This window comes from Canis lupus, chromosome 32 (genome assembly GCF_003254725.2).
Source record: "Canis lupus dingo isolate Sandy chromosome 32, ASM325472v2, whole genome shotgun sequence".
Classification (NCBI taxonomy): Eukaryota; Metazoa; Chordata; class Mammalia; order Carnivora; family Canidae; genus Canis; species Canis lupus.
This window is the reverse complement of record NC_064274.1, coordinates 32,949,765-32,975,812: the sequence shown is the minus strand read 5'-3', so window position 1 is coordinate 32,975,812 and position 26,048 is coordinate 32,949,765. Positions and strand designations below refer to the sequence as shown.

Genomic DNA, 26,048 nt, shown 5'->3' with positions numbered 1-26,048 from the left:
CATGAGATTGAAATTACATTTTTTTATAAAGACAAGGGATTTTTCCCAAGTATTACATTTTAACATTGATTTTCACTAGCACAATAAATTATTTCACTCATCAATGCTCTCCTTATTATCACCTCTAAAAATAAGAACCAACTACAGCACACCAATTCCATCCCTTTCAAAGTATTAAGATTATTCACAATACTATGTGAAGATTCATATATTTTAAATTTTTTTTTTTTATGATAGGCACGCAGTGAGAGAGAGAGAGAGAGGCAGAGACACAGGCAGAGGGAGAAGCAGGCTCCATGCACGGGGAGCCCGACGTGGGACTCGATCCCCGGTCTCCAGGATCGCGCCCTGGGCCAAAGGCAGGCGCCAAACCGCTGCGCCACCCAGGGATCCCGATTCATATATTTTAAAAGAGAGTAAAGGTGGAATATTATACAGCAACAGAAATAGGAATGAATATAAACCTCATCTATACGTAGCATCAACAGATCTCACAAAACAATGCCAAGCAAGATAAGTCAGATCCACAAGAGAACATTTTTATAATCCCATTTATTAAAATTCAAAAACTGACAAAACTAATCTATACTGTTAGGACCCAGTAGGTTCTGGGGGGTGCCTGGGTGGCAGAGTCTGTTGAGCTGCTGATTCTTGGTTTCAGCTCAGGTCGTGATCTCAAGGTTGTGAAATGGGCCCTTTGACTCCTCTACATGGAGTCTGCTGGGGACTCTTTCCCTATCCTCCAACCCCTCCCCACCACTCTCTCTCTCTTTTTCTCTCTCTCTAAAATAAAATAATAAATCCTTAAAAGGAAAAAGAATAGTAGATTCTGGAAGGAGGCAGAAAACACATCTAGTTGCTGATAATGTTCTAGTTCTATTTTCTAGTTCTGGGTGTTATAAATGGGTGTGACAAATATCCAGATGAACATTATAATTTATGCATTTTGTATTTGTTATAATTAAATGAAATGTTTACTTAAAAAAGATGGTGACACTGACAAGTAAGTTGTTTTTAACTTACACAATGGTAACAAAATCACTGAACATTAAATAGATGAAAACATTAGTATTCAAAAGCAGTATGTTTTTCTCACAGTGGAGATAATTTTTCTAATGCAAAATATATTATCCATGGCTTTTAATGAAAATATATTTAAGGTACTACTTGGTCTAAAAAACAATTCAGAGTTCTTTTTGTTTAACTCAAAAGATTTCCTTTTTTAAAAAAAAACAAATATTTTATTTATTTATTCATGAGGGACAGAGAGAGAGAGGCAGGGACATAGGCAGAGGGAGAAGCAGGCTCCCTGCGGGGAGCCTGATGTAGGACTCGATCCCAGGACCCTGGGATCACGACCTGGGCAGAAGGCAGATACTCAACTACTGAACCACCCAGGTGCCCTCAAAAGGTTTCCTAAGTCAAATTTTAGAGCACCTTTTTATTAGTTGTTCTGACATTTACTGAGCTTTGCAATTATAAAGGCCTTATGATTCTATTCGGTCATACATTGATTACACTTTTCCATTAGCATTAGTGAAGGTTATTCCACTTTTCTTGTCATTTGTACACATCATACAAATAGTACTCCCCTGGTCATCAAAACACTTACTAAATCGCAGAAGACCAGATCTTGTTCAGAGATCTCAGTTGTTAAATCTTCTGGAGTAAATAATAGTGAAGTAACTTGCCAGAGACAATTTTATACCTTAAAAAATTTCCGTACATTCATTTTTCTGAAAACTGAACCAAAATATTAACAATATGATGATATCCTTCCTCAATGAATTAGAATTATGACATAAGAACAAAAAATCCTAAACTAGTAGAAACAATAACTCTAAGCCAGAAAAGACATTTATAATGCACACTTGATAACTATTTTATATTTCCAATTCTGTACATGATTTTGAACTCTTCAAAATTTCTTATACATGTCTACTTTTAAAAGGAATACTGAACAGAGGATATGAATTCCCCAGTTAGTATTTCATGACAGAAGTCTGACTTGAAAAATGACTTTGTTTTGCTGACATTAGTTTGGCTTCAGGAAATTTTCTATATTCAGGTTCATTAATAAGATACTTATTGTAAGGAGACACATCAACACTTTCACTAAAATGGGAACTTTTACAAATATAGGTGAAAACATTCTTTAAGAAAAAGATTTATTTATTTACTTGAGAGAGAGAGAGAGCTTGTGAGCAGGGAGAGGGACAGAGGGGGAGGGGCAGAGGGCTAGGGAGACAAACAGACTGACGTGGGACTTGATCCCAGGACCCTGAGATTATGACCTGAGCCAAAATCAAGAGTTGGACATTTAACCAACTGAGCCACCCAGGTGCCCCTGATAGGTAGGAACATTCTTAACTGCTTGCAATTCTAGCTTGCCCATTGAACTTTATGGTGAATTTAAGTAATTCCTCATAAGGCAGAAAAATCCAGTCTTTGATTACTTGCATGCATGCTATCATATGTTCTACCTATGACTGAAACACCTACAGAATTCAGAAGTTCCATCACTAAATAGAACATATCAATTTTTTCTGAGTTTAAATGGGAAAATGGTAAGTTTGTAGACAAATATTTGTGGCTCCTTTCACAATATTTACAAATCTCTAGCAAGAAAATCAGAATAATAGGGAAAACATTTTGCTGTAGCCGTAATTCAAACATCAGATTAAATAACTTGACATTCATCTTAAAGACTTTAAATAGAAGGGCATTGCCATTGAATGCTGTAGATTTTCTCAAGGGATAAGATACACTTTGGCAGGTGTCAGTTACACACATAGATTTAAGACATTACTGCTTCAGTCAGGTAAGAACTTTAATGATTGCTTTAGCTAATAAACTTAACAAGAGTTAGTACACTATTGTTTGAACTGGTATATTCAAAAGTCTTGCTTCGTTTTTTCCACTCAAGATGCTGATGATGCAAAAGCAAGCAAAATAGTCCACAATTCCACACTGAAAATTATAATTTCCCCATAATATTCCCTAATATATTCAATAACTAAAGTAACACGGAAATCTGCATTTAACATGCCAACAATAAAAATAATGGAAATTCAGAAATCTGCAACAGAAGTTGAATAATACCTACTACATCCATATGTGATTGAATCCTGACAGTTCTCTATTATGGCTCAGAGATCACCAACTAGTATTAATTGTGTGAAAAATAATGAAAACAATTAAATAAGTTGTATCCCAAACCAGATCTCTTTTCTAATTTCCAACTAGTTGGACATCTCTGTAAAAATGTTCAGCCAACATTAAACTCAATATGCCTCAAATGAATATGCACCAAAACATGGAAGAGCTTATCAAGCTTTTATGTAGAGTTCACAAATTTCCAAAGGAATTTCCTTTTGGATTGTCACTGGTCATAAAAAGAGCAGGATTTATAAATGAATAATAACCAACTGTAATAACATTAGGCCAGGAGAAAAAAAAGAGCTTTTGATATAACTGGGTAACAATATTGAGCCCTTTAAGGAATCTCCTCTACATGAAACTCTTTTCATTCCCTGATTAATCAGCATGTTCAAAATTTACAGGACCTTCGGGAGGGAAAGATATGTCAGAGTTCATCCCACTGCTATACTTAAGGATCAGGCTAAATGGACCTGAATTAGTTTTTAGTCTCCCTTGAAGGCTCTTAGAACTGTCGGGATATGAAAAAACAAACCCAACCAACTGAAAATATCTTTCAAGTTTTTTATGATCCAGGCATCCTACAGTTAATTTACTACTGACCCTTTGAGGTAGGCACTGCATTTTTTTCCCCATTTGTCTGATTATTCTTCAGACCATCTGCTCTGAAGCAGACATCACTCAAACAGAAGCAGCTTCGTGACACAGCACAGATGAGGTGCTGACTGCACTGCCATGGATGGCACATACTGAAAGGTAGACTGCTTATTTAGCATTGAATTATTCAGGATTGGGAAAAAAAAGTACATTCTTGCAATGAAAGCTTCAGAATGGCTTATTTTATAACATAACCATCTTAAAAGAACTTGCATATATTTTTCCTGTCAAGATATGTATCTTATGCAGTTGATTTTTGTGTAGCCCAGTTAAGAAGTACATGGAAACATAGAAGGGCTTTTTGTTTACAACAGCCTAGAGTACATCTGTAAGTGTCAGTCAGATTGATTTTTCCAGGGAGTTCACTTAATTACAGCTTCACAGCCACACACTGTGACTCTATGTGTTTAAATGCAATTCTGAACTCATTTATACTGTCTTGGTTTTTTTAAAGACCAAGGTAGAGCAAATGGATGTTACCCAATTCAAATTTTTTATTTTCCTTTTTTTGAGTACATAAGTCCTGCAATATCAATATCTGCTCTAAACAATGCAGGAATTTAAATTCATTACTGTCTAATATAATTTCTTGTCTCAAGACAATATATTTATTTTCTAGGAATAACAGACTCAAGAATTTTAGTTGTACCACCCTTAGAGTTACTTTTTTTTCTTTTGGAAAATCTTTCTAATAACTGGGTGTCAGGAATTTCAGCATGATAATTATGCTGTTTATTAGAAATAATTTGTATGTCTCTAGACTCTTTCATTATACTGTTATTAACTTCATCATCATCTGTAAGATGGCAAGGGCCCATCTTTCTAATGTGCATATAATTTTTAAGAAGTTGTTTATTTGCCCCATTCTCTAAAGTATGTAGGTTCAAAAGGGCATGCCTTCAGCCTCTTTTGCACATTTGTGGTGATCTACGTGGATACTGAGTGCCAACAATGAACTTTAGCAGGCAAAATTACAATTCTAATAAGACAGCATTAAACTCAATGTAATATATATATAATCATTTTTACACTCGTTTCCTGGCCCCCATCATGCTGGTTCAGTGGTGGACAGCAGAATATCAACAAACTTTTTAAAATTAAATTAAAGAATTTGTGGGGTGCCTGGGCAGTTCAGTCAGTTAAGCAGATGACTCTTGATTTTAGCTCAGGTCATAATGTCAAGGTCGTGGGCTTCAGACCCACATTGAGAGTCTGCTTGGAATTCGCTCTGTCTCGTCTGTCTTTCTCTCTCTGTACCCTCCCCCCACTCACAAACACACACACTCTCTCTCTCAAATAAATAAATAAATAAATAAATAAATAAATAAATAAATCTTTTTTAAAAAAACTGAAGAATTTGTTATATATGCACTGTTTAAGAAGGAAATCACTTCTTAGTTAGACTCATTAAATGGCCTTGATTAAATTATGAAAAGCTCTACAGTTCTACCTATCTAAATGTGTACACACTGTAAAATCATAGCTTCAGTTTGAAAAAAAGTGTAAACAAATTAGTCAAACCACAAGTTATTTTGATAATAAATAATTAAAATAGTTTAACCGGTGCTTAACAATAAATTATTTAGTCAGGAATCAGACAAATATTTTTGAAGCACTTACTGTGTGCCAGGCACTATGTTAGATATAAGAGACTGAATATAGAAGAAATATAGTCCATCACCTCAAAAGATTTTAAAAGAGCAATTTTAGCTGCAGTGCAATCCGTAAATTAGAAGTGGACAAAAGTGGAACCAAGAAGATCAATTTAGAGGAAGTAGCCCAAGCAACAAATGCTTATCTTGTTTACAAATGTATTACAAAGAAATATATTTGCTCATAAACATATTTAGACATAGAATAGGAATAGCAATATAGTATTTGATAAAGCTCCTAGTGATAAGTCAGGTGGGAAACATAGCAGGCACAGGGACTAGCAAGTGCAAGGTCATAGTAGTATAGAAAATAAAATATAGCATAAAATATAGTATAAAAATATAGTATGCAGAAAGCTCTAAGTAATTCAGTGTAAGTAGTTCAGTAAGAACATGCTGAAAACAAGAAAGAAGTAAAATTTAAAAGTCAGGCAGTGCTCAGACCATGAATGTTCTTGTATGCCATAATAAGGAGACTGTTAAAAAAAAAAATAAGGAGACTGTTACCTTTTAAATAGGGGGGGAAAAAAAACCAGGATCAGAACATTGTTTTAAAACAGTCACTCTAGTAACATACGGAGGATAGTTAGAGGGGAAAGAGTGGAATTTGTGAGACAATTTGGAATACTATTGCAATAGTCCTGACAAGAAATGTCCTCAGGAAAGCAATATGAAAAAGATACCATTTGTCATATAGGGGGAAAAAAGTTATAAAATTTGGGGAAATCGAATTTGAGGGTTTATGAAAGAGAAATTATACCTTTGGCAGGTAATTACTGACACTTTGAATCAAGAACAGTAATTTGGGGGATAGAATACCCTGAAATTTGAGAGAATATAACAGTTTGGTTTTGGACTGATTAAATCTGAAGTGCTATCACTATATAGTAGTGTGTTAAAAACACAAAACTAAAAAAGTCCAGGAGAGGGGCACCTTGCTGGCTCAGTCAGAAGGACACGTGACTCTTTTTTTTTTTTTCAAGACTTTATTTATTTATTCATGAGAGACAGAGAGAGAGAGGGGCAGAGACACAGGCAGAGGGAGAAGCAGGCTCCATGCAGGGAGCCTGACATGGAACCTGATCCCAGACCCCTGAACCACGCCCAGAGCCAAAGGCAGACGCTCAACCACTGAGCCACCAGGTGTCCCAAGGACATGCGACTCTTGATCTCAGTATTGTGAGTTCTAGCCCCACGCTGGGCAGAGATTACTTAAAAATAAAATCTTAAAAAAAAAAAAAAAAAAAAAAAGTTCAGGAGAGAGTACAGACTAAAGAAATGGGCCATAGCATAACCTCTGGGAGATCCCAGGTTTTCTGTAGTAACACTGGATTTTGCTTCACTCCTTACCATTTCTCTATCCATAAAGCTCTGAAGATTAGGGAAGCCCTTTTGTATTGCCTCAGGAAGCAGATAGTATTGGCCTATCAACATCTTGCATGGAATACCAGGAAGTGCTAATAAAGCAGAAATGGCAGTATATATGTATACAGCAGTATATACATACATACATATATATGTATACATGTATAGATACAGTAAACACATAGATACATATATACCTCTGTATCTAACATATATATAGATGTATAAAAATATATATTAGTGGGACTAAAATAGAATTCTGTACATGAACTTTCTAATGAGATCAAAATACTGGTATCATGCAGCTGACATTTCCCCATAAGACTGCGATACAATTGAGGCATTGCTTTATCCTCAATGGATGTGACCTGCTGTAACTTTCTAAATTTACCTCCATGCTATTAACTGTAATTGTCAAGAATGGTTTGAGCTATTCAATTCTAACTCTATGCAAGGTAGAGAGCTTTTGTAATTTTACACTGAAACATAAAACATAGGATGGAAAAATGGCTTTAAAAAGGAATGTGTTTGATTAATTACAGTACATAACACATGGCAGTGGAAAAAAGATTAACAAATCAAGTATTTGTAGCTTGCACCACTCTTTTTCTTTCTAAACATTTCAGCTTATACTACAAAATCCCTCTGTTGGAAATTAGTCAATAAAAACTCCTCTAGTTATTACTGAATTGCAAAGAATATCTAAACTTCTTCTGAAGCAGCTTTCAAAACAAATTCTTGTTGTTGGTATAAGAGTATTGGCATCAACTCCAAAAAGAATTTTGAAAAGGAAACTCATAATTTAAACAAAATCAGGGTTAATTCATCTGCTAGAACTAAGCTTTGTTTCAGATGCCCAAGACCCTTTTAAAACAAAAATCAGGCCTAAGCCAGGTTTAATGAGAAATGAACAATTCTCTACTAGTTGTTTTTTATGATTTGACTCTACAAGAATTTTTATTAAGTGGACCCTGTGGGTCTATTTCCCAGAGGCTTGGGATAGCTTCTTTAGAATACCTTCCCAACCTACCCTCTTCTTAAGTTTTACTCTGGGGTCCCACAACACTCTAAGCATTCAATCATTCACCAAGACCCCCAGTTTACCTGTTTACCCCTATCTATCTCCCTAACTAGCCTCCAGGATAAAGAGCATCCATGACTTCTACAGCACAGTGCCCAACAAAGAGTAACTCAATAAATATTGGTGGAAATGAAACAAAATGAAGAAGTTCAATAGAGTTAATTTGACCAAAGAAGGGCATGAAGCAGCATTGGTCAATATGAACAAAACTAGTGAAAATTTTGCTGAATCCAGTAAATACTTTTGCAGATTTACTAAATTTTAAAACCTGGTTTCAAATCTTGATTAGCAAGATTTATACCTGTTATATTAATTTACCTGAAACTCATTACCATTAAATCTCTTTGATGTTTCCTTTATAATTATATCAGATATCTACAATAAAACCAAATAATACCTAACTCTTCTTTAAGGGTAAATGAATGAAGAGTAATGAGTAAGGATGGCCTCCATCTGTGTCATTATTGTCTTTTGGTTGAAGTCATGACAAAACCACTGTCCATAGGAATGGACTTGATTAGATAGGCTCTAGAGCTCAACATTTCCTCACTCTGACAACAATGACATTAGCAAAGAAATTAAATATAAAAGCAAATACTCTCTTACTACACAGAACCATTAGTATTCTGTTTTTTTAGAAATAAGAAACTATAATTTTATTCTTCTTTGGGGAAAGACAAGATTTTATATAAAGCAATACATAAGCTTTTATTATTATAAATTATCCAAAGAAGAGAATTGCTGACTACTCAGTATTTCTGAATATATCATACAGTAATATCTTCCAATAACCTCAGTAGTTACTATAAGACTAATTAACTTTCTAAATTAAAAAAAAAATCATTGGTTTGTTAAAATTATTCTGACCAAGATACAGAAAAGAGAAGCTATTTTCTCTTAGAATTATTATGCATATAAATATACTTCATTTTAGTCACAGAAAATCTACATATTTAATTCTACCTCTATATTCTTTTTTTTCTACCTCTATATTCTTATATAAATATCTATCTGTGGTATAACATATAAAATTAAACTGTCAAACGTGTGTATATGTGTGTGTGTGTAGATACAGAATCATATATCCCATCTTCAGAGCAAAACTATAAATGTACTTAAAGGCAAGAACCATGTCTTATAATTCTTAGAATTTCCAAAGGCTAGTTCAATGGTTAAAATACATTAGCCAATAAAGATCATTAGGCTGATAATGAAACCCTGGGAAGAGCATTATCGTGTTTACAAAGCTCATACAAAGCTGACAACAGGCAAGATAATTACAAGTGATTCTAGTTTTAATTGCTCAAAAGTTAAACTTAGAAAATTCCTAAAGAATTAGGTTACTTTTGCACACATAAAAACACAGCATTAGAACTTTTTTGTGAAGCATTAGTTAACCTTAGCCAAAAAGATCTTATTCATCCAACAAAATTAACTTAGTTGAAATGTCAAAACTCTTCATAAATATCACCATAGATATCTCATTATTGGTCCTTGACAAAGAACCAAGTGGCAGGCTACCTTTGTCTCCACAATCCAAGAACAAGACATATGAAAATAAGAGATCCTGAGAATTTCGTTTAAAAGATGTTTATATTGGGCCATTTCTGATTAGCAACATTTGAAATCGGAACCCAGCTCATAATGTGAAGCGTGATGAGAACTTAGGTATATATTCATATCCTGTGGTGATACCTCTGTAGCTGGAGAAGTTCCATTTGTATTTGGTTTATTTTTCTCACATATAAGAATTGTGGGGCATTTTGGTAACTGAGTTTCCTCTACGGATAATATCTTCTCATAAATGTAACTAGAGAGGGACACCTGGGTGGCTCAGCTATTCAGCGTCTGCCTTCGGCTCAGGGTGTGATCCTGGAGTTCCAGGATCAAGTCCCACATTGGGTTTCCTGTGTGGGACCTGCTTCTACCTCTGCCTGTGTCTCTGTGTCTCTCATGAATAAATAAATAAAATCTTTTTTTAAAAAAAATGTAACTAGGGAAAATGAGTGGGAAAAATTAGAGAGGGTGACAAAATATGAGAGACTCCTAACTCTGAGAAACAAACAAAGGTTAGTGGAAGGGGAGGCGGACAGGGGGATGGTGTAACTGGGTGACGGGCACTGAGGAGGGCACTTGATAGGATGAGCACTGGGTGTTATACTGTATGTTGGCAAATCAAACTTCAATTAATAAAAAAAAGCTAAAAAATGTAACTATTAATTGAGCACTTATTATGTAGAGTAACTATACAAAGATCTAGCCTGATGTAAAGTCTTTCTCTCTGGTTATGATTTTAAGTAAGAAAATTGATTATACATGTTTTAGATTGGGTTTACTGCATTTTTTTCACTGTTTTTTGTTTTAAGATAACTTTCAAAAAGCATTATGAGCAAGCAAGTCAATTCATCATTTTTACATGATTCATGTATATTTATGTCATTTTAGTGATTCTTTTATTGAAATGTATAAATATTTTCCTACAGAATAGGGACTGACATACACCATGTTGAGTCTACATGCCACCTGGACTTGCTTCTTCTAAACTGTTCACCTGTGAGACTCTACGACCTTCAGTTTGCTTTTGTGCGCCTACACTCTGCTAGTCAACCTGTCTGCAAACACCTCAAAGGAACGAACACTATTTTGTATTTCTCTCTCATGCTTTCTGCCATAATATTAATGGTTAATTGTGTTGTATGCCAAAAACATTTATATTCTCATTTAATCCTCATAAACCATCCAAATAAAGAAACTGAGGCTTAGTGAGGTGAAGCCACTTGTCCATGGACTTTTGGCAATAAATGCCAGAGCTAAAACCAGTCCTCAGTCTCTTTCTGGAGGCCATAATCATAGCCATCAGGATTACCGTCTCCCTAGCACCCCCACTACAGTTTTTGCTGTTCACCTTTCACTGTTGACTGACCTACAGAAGTCTCTGTTGCTTTCTGTTTTAGGGGAAAAGTTAATGCAGCCACAAACTGACCCAATGATCATGTTCTGAACTCTCTTGATGCTCAGTTCTCCTTCCTGTGCTAGGGCCAGAGCCCAAAGATTGAACCATAAGGCACTGACACCTCTAGAATACCAAGATTTCTTTTCTTTAACATTGCTAACCCAAGATTCATGACTTTTAAGGACACAGATATACTATTTTAAAATATTACTGCATATTATATTTGACAAGTGAATCTAGAGCAATGTCTCTATCATAATGATCACTATTACCATACCAAGGAAAAGTGTTTTCAAGCTCCACAGCATGGTAAACTTCAAAGACAACATTTGTTCCTGTTTTTAAAGCAGCATGCAGACTTCTACTAGCTCATACTGACATATTTCCCTGAGTGGGATTTAAACCTGGACTACTTCCAAGAGGGATGAAACCTCTCTCAGCTGTTCTTAATTAATCACCACACCTGCTGTTTAAATGTTGATTACACCTATAAGAAAGGATAATAATAAATCTTATTTTCCCAGTAAAAATTAAGTAGTAAAAATGTACCCATAAAAAGTTAGTTCTTCCAAATCAATTGAAAAGCTAAATAACAGTAGGATATAAATAAAGTAATAATATGTTAAGAAATCCAAGGAATAAATATATATCCCATAAGAGTATTTGTCTAAAATCATGTAACTTCCTATGTTCTTTACTTCCTTTTTTGTTCTTATGATCTCCCTTCCCTAAAACAAAGTAGGGGAATCATTATAAAAGCAAATATATTCTCATAGTAGATCATTCGAAAAATAAATTTTAAAAATCAGCCAGCAGGGGCGCCTGGGAGGCTGGGTCGGTTAAGCGGCTGCCTTCAGCTCAGGTCATGATCTCCAGGTTCTGGGAAAGAGCCCCGCATCTGGCTCTCTGCTCAGTGAGAAATCTGCTTCTCCCTCTGACTCTCCCCCTACTTGTGCTTGCGTTCTCTCTCTCTCATTCTTTCTATATATATTTTTTAATGTCTTTTTTTACTTTTAAAAACTATATTAACAAGTTAACATCTTAAAAAGAAAAAAAAACAAGTTAACATCTTGTCATATTTGCTGCAAGTTACCCTGAGTTTATTTCCTTAACACATCTTTCAACTTCCAGAAGTTTTATTAGAAAGTATAAACCTCACTTTTAGATTTTTATTCCATTGCTTTTAAGCTTCCCAAGTCTGAAATCAATGAACTACTTTTCTTCATTTTCTTCTAGCTTTAAAAAATTACTTCTTTTTTTTTCCATTTAACTTTTAATTACCTGAAATTTATTTTTATATTAAGCATAAGTTACAATATTACTTGAAATTTTCCAAGTGGGAAATTTTTTCCAATTGTTGAAAATCTTTCAACTCACTTTAAACTTCCTCTAATGTCCCCTCTTTAACATTTTTCTTTCTTTGAAAAACCAGCATAACATAGTGAGCATAGATCTTCTCTTCAGGGGATCCCTGGGTGGCTCAGTGGTTTAGCGCGCCTGCCTTTGGCCCAGGGCGTGATCCTAGGGTCCAGGGATGAAAGCACACATCGGGCTCCCTGCATGGAGCCTGTCTCTGTCTCTGTCTCTGTCTCTGTCTCTGTCTCTCTCTCTCTCTCTCTCCCCCCCACCATAAATAAATAATCTTAAATGGATTTACAAAAAAAAGAAAACTCGGGCAGCCCCGGTGGCGCAGCGGTTTAGCGCCGCCTGCAGCCCAGGGCCTGATCCTGGAGACCCGGGATCGAGTCCCACGTTGGTTTCCCGCATGGAGCCTGCTTCTCCCTCTGCCACTCTGTCTCTCTCTCTCTGTGTCTTTCATGAATAAATAAAAATCTTAAAAAATAAAATAAAACTCATCATTAAAAAAAAAGATCTCTTCAATCCTGGTTCCAACCTTTACCATAAGATGTCTGACCTTGAGCAAATTACTGACCTCAAGCCTCAGTTTTCCGGCCTTTAAAACATATAGAGTTATGTGAATTAAATAAGGTAACATATGTAAAGTCCCTAAGGAGAGTATATTGAGGCAAAAACAATCATTAAAAGGAAATCTTAGTACACAAAATTGACTCACAAAGCTATCAACAGGAGTAAATGATATTTATGTTCTGTCAAAGGTATGCAGATGCCATTATAGAATCTTTTTTTTTTGCCATTATAGAATCTGATAAATAATAAGAGCTATATAAATGGTAGCTTTATTATTAATAATTAATACAGAATCCCCCACATTCCTACATTTTATTCATTCATTCATTCTACTGTTATTTTCTGCATCTAACTCAACTTTTGATCCTAAATAGATCTATTCCCAATGCCAGATCAAGAGATTAGGGATGGGACAGAAAGCAACCTAGGATCAATAACTTGGCTGACAATATCATTGGCTAGGCTCTAACAAATAGCTATAACCGTATGGGTCACATTTTATTTACTTATATTTTAAGGATTTATTTATTTGAGAGAGCGTGCGTGAGCAAGCATGTAGGGTGGGGAGAGAGGGCAGAGGGACAGAGAAGAAAAAGTTTGGCAGACTCCACACTAAGCATAGAGTCTGGCATGGAGCTTGATCTCACAGTCCTAGGACCACAACCTGAGCCAAAACTATAGGGTGGACACTTAATTAATACTGTGCCACCCAGGTGCCCCTGTATGGGTCACATTTTAAACAGGATTGGAAGTTAACATGTCCATCTGGATCACTGATTAATTCTTCAAAAAATTAATTGGTGAGTGAGTATATGTAAATCAATACCAAAGAAAAGATTGATCTTTCAGTCTGTATTTATGTTATGTGTATCATGTTATGTATGATTATGTATAATCATAAAAAGAAAAAAGAGAAAGAAAGAAAAGAAAAGAAAGAAAGAAAGAAAGAAAGAAAGAAAGAAAGAAAGAAGAAAGAAGAAGAAAGAAAGTGTAGACAATAAAATTCATTATTTACTTTCAATAGAGACTGATTAAATACTTAATTTTACAGATCTTCTAGAAATTCCTATATAGGGGCATCTGGGTGGTTCAGTTGGTTAAGCATCTGCTTTGGGCTCAGGTCATGATCCCAGGGTCCTGGGATTGAGCCCCGCATCAGGCTCTTTACTCAGTGGGGAGCCTGCTTCTAGCTCTTCCTCTGCCTGCTGCTCCCTCTGCTTGTGCTCTCTGTCAAATAAAATCTTTAAAAAAGGGACGCCTGCCTTCAGCCCAGGGTGTGATCCTGGAGTCCTGCGATCAGGTCTCACATTGGGGTCCCTGCATGGAGCCTGCTTCTCTCTCTGCCTGTCTCTGCCTCCCTCCCTGTGTGTCTCTCATGAATAAATTTTTTTTTAAAAAAGTGTTTAAAAAAATCTTTAAAAAAATGCATATGTAATTTTTAAAAGTTGAAAATACATGGAATGAATATTTGACACTTCACATTAGTTGATGTATTAAGACCTTTTAATGAGACCAGAAGAATTTTGTTAATCATCTGTCATGTGCTACATGACTTTTTAGGGCGTAAGTGTGGAATTCAACCAGGATATTATATTAGATGTCGATTCCAGGAAAGAATCAAATCATTTGGTACAATCTTGCTGTTCAAGCTGACTGCTCAACAGTGGAATGAAATTCTGATTTTAAAAAATTAATTTAAAAAAATTTGCACCTTCTAGAACCTCAGTGCCTAGATTTTTGACGGGAGTTTACAAGGTTAAACAATGAATAAAAGGACTCTATATAGGTGTACAGTAACTATTAGCGTCTGAAAGTGGAGCTTAAATGTACTCTAAGTGCTGTGATTTAAAATTCCATTGCAGTGTAATGCAAGCAAGCACTTTCCTCCTTTTATTTTTTTTTTAATTATTTATTTATTTATGATAGTCATACAGAGAGAAAGAGAGAGAGGCAGAGACACAGGCAGAGGGAGAAGCAGGCTCCATGCACCGGGAGCCTGACGTGGGATTTGATCCCGGGTCCCCAGGATCGCTCCCTGGGCCAAAGGCAGGCGCCAAACCGCTGCGCCACCCAGGGATCCCACTTTCCTCCTTTTAAATCCATACAGAAGAACTGCAGGAGTTCATACAATATTATGTATTATATGGACAAGTTTGTGAAACATTTGTTAGCAGAGCCAATTCCATTCCCACGTGTCCTGCGTGGTCTTGGTTTCTGTAATTGCCACTAAATAGAATTTTGACAATCAGTTGAGTTAACCTGGATTAGAAGAATCTTAATAAAATGTGAAGGGTTTTTATATTCCTGTGCCCTTTTGTGCTGATGGCTACATATTCAGCCTGTCTCTTCAGTAAAATCAACCTCTTAGAACATAAAGCAGTAGTTATCATACTTTAGTGCACTCAAGGGTTACTTAGAGATCATGCTTAATCTTGTTAAATACATATTCTTGGCTCCCACATCAGAAACTCTAATTCTGGAGGTCTGGAGTGGGGCTCAGCAATCCACATCACTTTAAAACACCCCAGATGATTCTTCTGATGTGAGTGGTTCACAGAACACACTTTGGAAGGTGCTGACATAAAGGATTAACTAGATCTTTCATTCTATGTATTTATTACTCAACTCAAATATACCTTATCCCTTATGTCATCATCAATCATTTAGTCAGTCAAAATGTTTGAGGTAGGAATGCATAAGAAGCTGAATATGATAAGCCATTTAAAAAATAATAATGTATTATAGATATATGGACAAGTTTGAAAAACATATACTTTATTGGTAGTAATCTTTTGAATGCCTTTTATTTCTGAAAATTGCCTTTTTCCTTTTGTAAATCTGGGAGAATATAAGAAATGATATGTGACAACTAGTGATTTCCAAAAAGTTACGAGTCACAAATTTTCTTATGCATGTCCTTTTTTTTAAGATTGTATTTATTTATTTGAGAGAGAGAGAATGCATGCACACACACAAGCGGGGTGGATAAACTCCAACTTCTCCATTAGCAGAAGGGATATTCAAAATATTTGACAACTGGTATAGCTTAGGCACCAACCAATCACAATGGAGGCTGGCTGTAGCACTAGAGGAAGATGATCCTGGAGGACCCTGGTGCAGAGGCAGAGGGAGAGACAGGGAGAAACAGAAGCAGACTCCCTGCTGCACAGGGAGCCCAATGTGGGGCTCAATCCCAGGACCCCGCGATCATGACCTCAGCAGAAGGCAGATGCTTAACCGTGTGCACTTCTGTTTTACTAGAGGTCTTAGTAGATGCTTTCTAATTTCCTTCAGAAGGCCATACAAACTAGAAAGATACACTAAGTAGTAAATCTAAAGAGACTTCAACTGTAGTTTTAATACATTATTTCTGCCTGGACAGATCCAATTTCTCATATTTATCCTTGATAAAGAGAGAATTCTTATTTAGACAAATTATCAATCTTAGAAATTTAATTTTAGTACATGATATGTTTAATAGTTGTTAACTAGAATATAGAAATTGTTAGAGTATCAGGTATGACATAAAGATTATACCTTAAAGCCCCTTATTGTAACTCATTGATAACTAAGGTAGATAAAGAGTACCCAAAAAATCTCAAAACTTAAATATGTCAGCAACATTTATAATTCATCAAAAACACTGTTTAAATACCTGACTTTTGCATAGCTTTTTGATAGAATTCATTGGCTCAAAGACACCACTGAAATGATTACACTTCAGATGATCATTTTAGTGTTTTTACTTCTTATAAGCAAATACAAAGAAAGGCACAAAAGTGTTTTACTATAGTCACATAAGCCCACACAAATATGATATGAATGTAAGTAGTGAAAAGTCAAACACTGAAAATTCTGACAGTCAAATATAATCTAAGTTCCCCCAAATTTCAAGAACTTTCAAATGAAAATGAAGGAATCTTGTGGCATAATAAATTTTAAGTTTCACCACTAAAAGGGCATTAAATCTAAAACAGCAATTGAAAATGGGTAAGAAGTACAGCAGATGTCCGTGTGGGAAGGAAGCAAAATATGCTCTCTCCACAGAGTAGTTTCAGCTCCATCATACATGTGACCTTGAAAAAGCCACTAAATTGTACAGAACTACTCTTATTAAGTGTAGCAGAAGAAAGACTATTAAAAATTATTACATGGTTCAATTAAAGAATTGTGTTTTATTTGGATGGATCTCATTATAAGAAAAATATAATAGAAATATTATATTAGATATTGTGTATAATGATTTCTCTTATCACAATGTCATCTTTTAATTAATTTCAAACTATTGCATTTTATGTATGACTTGATATAAAAAATTCATACTTCAGGAAAATATATACTTTTTATAAAGTAAATATACTTCACCCAATTAATATTTCACAGCAGTAATGTGTAAGCATTTGCAGTAAAGGTACATTCCTTTTTTGAAAAGAAGGTTATAATTAAAACTTCTTAGTCACCAAGTTCTTTAAATGTTTTTAGAAAAAAAAATTTTTTTTTTTGCCTCTATCACTTTTCAGTTTTCCCAGCCTCTGGTTTCATCTGGGGGATTGTCACCTACAGCTGGAAAATGCCCACAACTAGATTTGCCAGCTTGGGTGATTTCCTAGTCATTAATTTATTCAGTATTTTCCACAAATATTTATTAAGCTTCCACTAAGTGCCAGGTACTCTGTTAGACACTGCAAAGAGAATGGAGCTTAATGTACAAACCACTATCTAACTGCTTCTTCTAAAGATTTCGATCAATGACCTTTCCCTAGTATAGAGTCCAAATTCTAAAGCTTGGCTTATAAAGCTCTCAATAATTTTATCCCATGCCAGTTATCCAAATTTCATGAGTTCCCCTCACGTCCAATAGAAACTAGATGTGTCATAGCTGTGGGGTTTTACACACTGTTTCTCTATCATTCCAATGTTACTATTGACTCCAACACTGAGTTTGTGATCTGCCCATAATGCTTCAACTCTCTGACTGAGTTGTCACCCTTTAGGTATTCCAGAACACCTTGGGCTTCCTTATCCACCATAACAATATTGGGACTTCTGCTTTGTCCATCTTGGATTACATTCCTTAAACCAAGGTTGCATGTCTTATTCATCTTGGTAGACCAAGTGCCTGGCACTTAGTAGATGTTCAATACATGCTTACTCAGTATACTTTCTTCTCAACAGGAACCAAGATTGTACTCTGCTTCCAAGATCTACTACAGACTCCAACTTCTCCACTAGCAGAAGGGATATTCAAAATATTTAACAACTGGTACAGCTTAGACACCAACCAATCGCAATGGATGCTGACTATAGCACTAGAGGAAGGTGATCCTGGAGGCTCCTTGCTGATCCAGGCTCTATTCTTTTGTTTGCTCATTTGGGGGATGGAGTGGACTGAGGAATCCTGGAAATAAGTTCCAGATAGCCTCAGTAGAAGGCACAGCTGGGTGGGCTTATAGAAGCAACCGTTTAATTAGACTTTACAGAAGCATTTCAAAGTGTAGACAATTGGTACAGATGCTGTGCTCCACGCTGGCTGAATATCAGCACTGTCCACGAGACATTCCCCAAACATTGGCTTGCACTGATTATCACCTTCTTCGGCATCTTGTAAGTACTCATTTCAAAACTAGCATTGTTGGGGCAGCCCCGGTGGCTCAGCAGTTTAGCGCGGCCTTCAGCCCTGGGAGGGATCCTGGAGACCTAGGATAGAGTCCCACATCAGGCTCCCTGCATGGAGCCTGCTTCTCCCTCTGCCTGTGTCTCTGTCTCTGTCTCTGTCTCTCTCTGTGTGTGTGTGTGTGTGTGTGTGTCATGAATAAATTAAAAAAATCTTTAAAAAAAAACCTCACATTGTCATGTAATTGTGATTGTCTAGAGTTAATTGATTACACGTGGATAATTCTGTTTCTAAACCTAGACTGGAAATTCCTAGAGGATAGAGCCATGTCTTATCTTCTTTCAACATTAATCTTTAAATGAATCATCCAGGGACACCTAGGTGGCTCAGCAGTTCAGTGTCTGCCTTTGGCTCAGGGCGTTATCCCAGAGTCTGGGATCAAGTCCCACGTCGGGCTCCCTGCATGGAGCCTGCTTCTCCCTCTGCCTATGTCTCTGCCTCTCTATCTCTCTTTTTCCCTCATGAATAAATAAATAAAATCCTTAAAATAAATAAATAAATAAATAAATAAATAAATAAATAAGTCATCCAAAAATTACATAACCATGTCTATATCATTTCATATTTTTGAAATGCTTTGTCAGAATAGATTTCATTATACTCTTGGCTCTTTTTAGAGGTAATATCAACACTATATGAAGAAAGTTCCTTATAGCAGTTATAAAAAGGCTACTCAAGATAATGCTCACTATATCACTTCATGTCTTTTACTTCTACCCTCGTAGAACTCAAAACTGAAGAAAAATTTTAACTCTTTTGACATACTGACATGCTTGTTTTATTAAAGAATCATCTCTCTCTCTTCCCTCCCTCTCTCTCTTTCACACACACATATACACACACCATTCCATCTTAATAAACAGCACCATCGTGTACCTAGTTACTTAAGCCTAATCCCTTCTCTTTCTATTACAATGCCAAAACAATCCTTCAATAAGAACAAAAATACACCCTGAATCTGATCACTTCTGACCTCTCCTGTTAGCCTCTAAATCTGATCCTCCATCAGTTCACCTCAGGGGTTCCCAGGACCACTAAAATTGGCCTCTTTTATTCCACTGGCTGCACTCACCTTCAATCCTCCACCAAGGGAAGGAGGGAAGTGTGTGGGAAGATAGGGAGAGAGAGAGAACGTTCAAAGTGTAAATGAGGTCCTACTATTGCCCTGACTAAAACCCTCCAGAGGATTCCCAATATGTTTTGAATGAAATCCAAACTCCTTTACCAAGACCCACTACAATTAGAAAGAAATCCAAACCTTGGCCAATGTAGGCCTGTGCCTGCCTCTCAGACCTCATTGGCATTTACTCTCTTCTTTGTTGACTGTGCTTCAGCCATGCTGTCTTTCTGTCCCTTGAACACACCCAGTATCTACTACCTCAGCTAGGCAGCATGTTCCCCCACCCCCAACATATGTTTAAAGCTTGTCTTTCCACCAAGGGAACTGTTGTTATCAATTCATCACCAGCATTTAGCACTATACCTAGCTCAATTATTGCTGACTGGCAGTCTTACTACCTTTTGATTCAGCATAGTATAAAACACTAAAATGTTTTCACAATACCAGAAATCACTGCTTATAGTCTAAAATCACAGGAAAATGTATAGAATAACAAAAAAGTTGATGTAAACAAGATAAAATTCTTCACTAAAATCAGAAAAATTGTTAAAATAAATGAAACAAGAAAATAAAAATCTCTGAGAATCAGCTTACAAAAAGTGAAGAATGTAATAGCTCAATAGGCAGCTAGGACAGGTAACCTAAGTAATATTTGTGATGAAGAATCACATTTACGGTTTTGCTTTTGGGACAAAGCAAATTAATCTGACATGGCAAAGAAACTACAATTAAAAATACACGATCTGTAGTGCAAGAAAAATAGAGAGTACATTTGGGCTAATACACAAATCTATAAATGATACCATAATAAAAATACAAGCCAAGAAGAATATGAGATGAAGGTATATTCTCAATGTTCTTCTGGATTGCACTTTACGAAAGCATGATCAAGAAGCTATATCTCTGGAGCCTACTTGGAGTCTGCATGGCTTTGCTGACTCATATCCCAGATACAGCAATCCTAGGATTCAGGGCAAAGACTATAAGGCATCCTAAGAGTTTCTTCTTTCGTGAGTGACCTTGTAATATGTATACCATTTGTCTGCATAAATGAAAATGAAAAGATATCTGAGAGATGGTGCAGTTTTCTCCCCTTGAGATCAATAAAAAAAAAAACATAGAACCATTACTAGTACTTATTCTGAATAAGAATTTAAAAACAGATTAACTTTGTGACTCCTTCCTGCCCCTCATGCTTCCTCTTTATGGAACTGTCAAACCGTTTGTGATACTACTGTATCTTCATCCAAAGAAAATTAAAACACTAATCCAAAAAGTTAAAGGTACTCCTATGTTTATCACAGCATTATTTATAATAGCCAAAATATGACAGCAATTCAGCGTCCATTGGTAGGTGAATGGATAAAGAAGATGTACAATAGATAGACAGATCTTTATATATAATGGAATATTACACAGCCATAAAAAAAGATGATATCTTGCCACTTGTGACCACATGGATGGACCTAGAGGGTATTATGCTAAGTGAAGTAAGTCAGACAGAGAAAGACAAATACCATATGATTTCACTTACATGTGGAATCTAAAAAAAAAAAAAAAAAACAGAACAAAAGACTAAATGAAAAACAGAAGCAGAATTATAAATACAGAGAACAAACTGATGGTTGCCAGATGAGAGGAGTGTGGAAAGATGAGCAAAATGGGTGGAGAGTAGCAGATACAGGTTTCCACTGTGAAATGAATAAGCAACAGGAATAAAAGGTACAATATAGGGAATATAGGCAATGGCACTGCAATAGCTTTGTCTAGTGACAGATGGCAGGTATCCTTATGGAGAGCATAGCATAACACAGAGTTGAATCATTATGTTATATGCCTGAAATTAATATGATATTGTGTGCCAATTATATTCAAATTTATAAAAATTGAAAAAAAAACACACACACAACCTAACCATCATAATAACAGATTCTCAAGTCTTTTCAGGTCTAATGGAAGAGGCAACCACATTTTAAGGAAAATCCTAACATATGTCAGGAGCCTAACATCTTCATTAGGAAGGCAGATATTTTCTCAGTGGATTTGGAATGAGTTCTCTCTGGTAGTAAAATCCTCTTGACCCTAAAGTTTAAGTGAAAGGAAGGATGCTAAAAAAAAAAAAAAAAAAAGAGGGCAACCCCGGTGGCACAGCAGTTTGGTGCCGCCTGCAGCCCAGGGCGTGATCCTGGAGACCTTGGATCGAGTCCCAAGTCAGGCTCTCTGCATGGAGCCTGCTTCTCCCTCTGCCTGTGTCTCTGCCTCTCTCTCTCTCTCTCTCTGTGTCTCTATGAATAAATAATTTAAAAATCTTAAAAAAAAAAAAAGAAAAGAAAAGAAAGGAAGGATGCTCACAAGTGTTGGGAGAACTCATAACAAATGGATTAGAGTCCAGTGCAGCTTATATCTGCAGTTGGTGGTCAGAATCTGCCCAGAAGTTTTGCCTACTCTTTATCTCCATGCAAATACATCCCTGCTACTAGAGTCTTCACTGCACTAGAAAAGTGAAAAACAGAAATTGTAACTAGAGTTTGAAATTTATATCTGAATTGCTCTTCAAGTAATTAGAAAAAGTTACAGCATACTCATAAATGTCTACCAGTCTCAACACAATCTTCTAAAACAGTATTATTGTATCTTTGTTAACAGAATGGGAACTTCTGGTGGTCTTAACTGGTATCTTTACAAATGAGAAAAATAGTAACGAAATTAATATTTAGAAATTGAAAAGTTAGCAATTGAATAGTAATAGAAAAACTTCATAATTGTTCAAATACAGCCAGATCTATTTGTTTACCATTGCCCATGGCTGCTTTCACTCTACAACAACAGAGAGAAGCAGCTGCCACAGAGACCAGGTAGCTTGCAACGTCTATAATGTTCACTCTCTAGTTCTTTACAGAAAAAGTTAGCTGACCTTTGCTTTGGAATTCAAACATTAATTTGTATATATGTTAGGAAAATAACATATTTGTCCAGTTAAAGAATTTTTTAATATTTGTGGCATATTAGCTGTTCATCTTTTTCAATATAATTTTTTTAAAGTTGCTTTAAAACTTAGAAAATTATCATATTCCCAAAATAATACTTAGTTTTCTATTTTTTAGTGTAATTTATGTGTTTTGCTGCATAATACATCTGGAAATTATTCTGGACTGATTTTATATTTTTTATTAAAAAAACATAAGCTTTTAAGTGGAATTGCAAATATAGACATACAATAACATTATTCAGGAGGAAATTATTTTTGGTTCCTTACTTCCAACACAATTCCTGATAACTAATTTATTCCTTATTACTATACTTATTACTATACTTACCTACACATATAAATGTCAGAATATTCAAAATCCTAAGTAAAACTTATAGAAAAGAATGAAGTGTTAATTTATATAAAACCCAGCAGTTTTAGTATCTCAAAATTACATTTTTCCCATAGGGTTAATTCCGATTACAAAAAAAAATTAGAAAATTCATTTATTTAAAATATTTGGCCTAATAGTACAATAAATTATCTAAAACATTTCTAAGTTTATATCTATGATAAAAGTGTCAAGTACTTCTGTTTCTGTCTTCCTTCCCCAAAAAATAATACTATAAAAATATAAGTTAGGTTAATAACTACTTTGTTATTATCAACTGTTTATCATTATTTGCAACAAGCATGAAGGATAGAAATTCACTAAGGAATATATTTATCTTGTCAGTTACGGAGTGAGTGACTTCAGACTTATAGTACACATTTAACAGTAAAGAAAGAGGATAGAGTTCTTAAGTTTGAAAAACTTCAGCAAGATAGAACCACATATGTAGCTTAAGTCATCCTTGGTATTAAGAATTATTATTATTATTATTATTATTATTATTATTATTATTATTGCTATGGCCCACAGTCAAAGTCTACTCTACTATTCTGAATAGAATATCACTTGGGAAAGTACACAACAGGTGCATTTCCTCCTGTACCATAACTTTCCAAGTCCCAGCAATCATTATATGCTACCATCTATAAAATCTTTGGCAGAAGTGTTTATTCAATAATTGGCAGGTTATAAATGTTACTTAATTCAGAGAAATCAGATTGTAATTTATTTTTTAAATCAACTCATATTTTTCAGGATCAGGATCTATGTTAGTAGGGATAGAAGGATTTTAGCGAAGGAATGATACTGCTGGTGATTATTTCTTCAAAAACATTTTTAATTGTTTTCTGAACTCAGAAGTTTGGGGTGAACTTCTCATTCCGGCCCTTGGACCTCAAAAGCAGGTTGACACTTGCTCTTTGTTTACCTCTATTTAATTTTTAAAGCACCTTTATTTTCATGCATTGCATTTTTCTTAATGATGTTTAAAAGATGAAAATGTAACTGAAAAATATGGAAGGAATTATTAACATTTGAAAGAATGGTTTCTAAATTAATTTTAATATATTCATATTTTAATATTTCATAGAAACTAGCTTTTAAACAAGGTGTTCACTTCTTAGGGAATATATTTACATGCTGCAATTAAGCAAGCATGTAGAGTTAATGAAGTCACCAAAAAAGTTGACCGTTTTTTGCCACCTCAGTTCAGAAATTGCACTAGAAGCAGCCACTTAGAAATCCGTAGTGACTCCTGGTGGGTGTGGGTAATTTAAACCACAACCCAGAAGGAGAAACCTCAGCTGCGTGGTTGTTAGGGCAGGTGCTCTTCCCCACCCCACCCCCCACCCCCAGGGGTCTGCCTGCCTCCCCACCTTGCTGTTGATTCTCCTGAATTCCATTCTCATTCCCTAAAGCACTGTCCTCTTTCTCACTACAGGGCTGACAAAATTTCTTTTCACTTCTACTAACTGCAAACACTGCCTCTGCACGTTGTTTTTATTGATAAGTTCTTAGTTTCTGTTTCAGTTTCGCTGGGGCCTGACAGAATGTCAGTGCTGGGGAATTATGAGATTCATTGAAGTCAGGGTAACAGCCAGATTGCACCTCAGAATCCGCACCTACTTGTTCTTCTCACCCCTGGAAATAGCAGGTTCCACATACCGAATGGGGTACAACCCCTTTGTTTCTTTTACTCAGAAATCCTACATATCATAGTCTCATGGTTTCACTCTGAAATAAATAACTTGCAATAAGACCAAATTCCTGGGTCTGACAGATCAAAGATAAACTCTATTCTCCAGCAAATTTGAAAACCAAAATATCTCAGAAAGAGATTTTTGGCCCTGTCCACCAAAAATCACAATAGGCCTTTGTAACCATTTTAAGGAACATATCATGACTATGAATTATTAAAACCTGAAAGCCAACTTAAATATTTGATTGCTCAACTTTTAAGCCTCTGCACATATTAGCATCATAATTAGAATGGTATTTAAAGGCCTCTTCACTGAAGTTGGTCAAATATTAGAAGTAAAATGCCTTTATAGGCTGCAACTGGGATTCAAAGTTAGCATGTGCTTAAAAAAATGCCCTGTGACCTAATGGAAAATGAACTATATGTGAATATATAAATAGGCAGAAGAATCTGACAGCCTGAATGTAAGTGAGTGTCTACAGTATGGCTGTAAGTCATCCTATAATAAGATATATGTTCAGCTTTGCGCAAAATTTCACATTAAAAAGACAGCATCGCCGCTTATTCCCAAATGTCAATTCACAGCTAAAGCCAACTCAGGAGGTACAAACATGTGACACTGCATGGCACGGAAAGGAGACAACAGCATGCCACCGAACCGGAGGCAGCTGGGTAGTTTGATCACATTGGTTTTATTCTGTCAACTTCCTTCCAGGAAGCTTAGAGGTGGACCAATGAGCTCCACTGTTGATTCTTATGCCACCATCCTCCCCTCCTTCTCGTTTGTGGCTCAGAACTTACCCACACCCCAAGTTCTTTGGTGTCCTCGCTGTTACAGCCATAGTAGTCTGGGGTTTTATCCAATTCCTGCATGTGTCCTTGTGCTCTTACACTCTTATCCGCATGACAAGATGGGCAGAGAGCTGCATTACCCATCTCAGTTCTACAGTTCCCGCTGTCACTGGGCCTGTGCTTGCCCTCTGTGCTCTGTCCGGGGCTCCCAGGGGGACACTACTGTGGACAATTCATCCAGGCGATCCTTGGCTCCTCTGCTCGATTCCCCTACACGCCCCTCATGGCTTGCTGGTGTCAGAGAGAACTCAAAACCCCAGCAACTGCAGGCTGCATTCGGTGACCATTTCCAATTCAGGCTCTGCCGGTCTATTTTTACACCTACCAGGCCAGCTATGCATGTCAATGGAGTGAGGGGGGTGAGCTGAGACCGAGCAGGGGAGGGGGTGGTGGTGTTTTGTTTTTCACCATGAGAGCAGCCAACTCTACACATGGACTTAAGTTCCTGCTGAGTAAAATATCTCTACATAGAGAATTTTTGCATTACTCAGTGAATGCCTTTGAATCCTTTGACATTCCCCCTCTGTTTCTACTCACACAGAACACCA

The 26,048-nt window shown here is 36.0% G+C and overlaps 1 protein-coding gene across 1 annotated transcript in view; it reads right to left on the bottom strand.

Moving 5' to 3' along the window:
• Positions 1 to 25,811, bottom strand: part of ANK2 (ankyrin 2) — a 229,977-nt gene extending 204,166 nt beyond the window's left edge. Inside the window, 1 exon segment of the mRNA XM_049104827.1 lies at positions 25,450 to 25,811. Coding sequence (XP_048960784.1) covers positions 25,450 to 25,584 — 135 coding nt within the window. The 5' untranslated portion in view covers positions 25,585 to 25,811.
• Between the last annotated feature and the right edge of the window lie 237 nt (positions 25,812 to 26,048).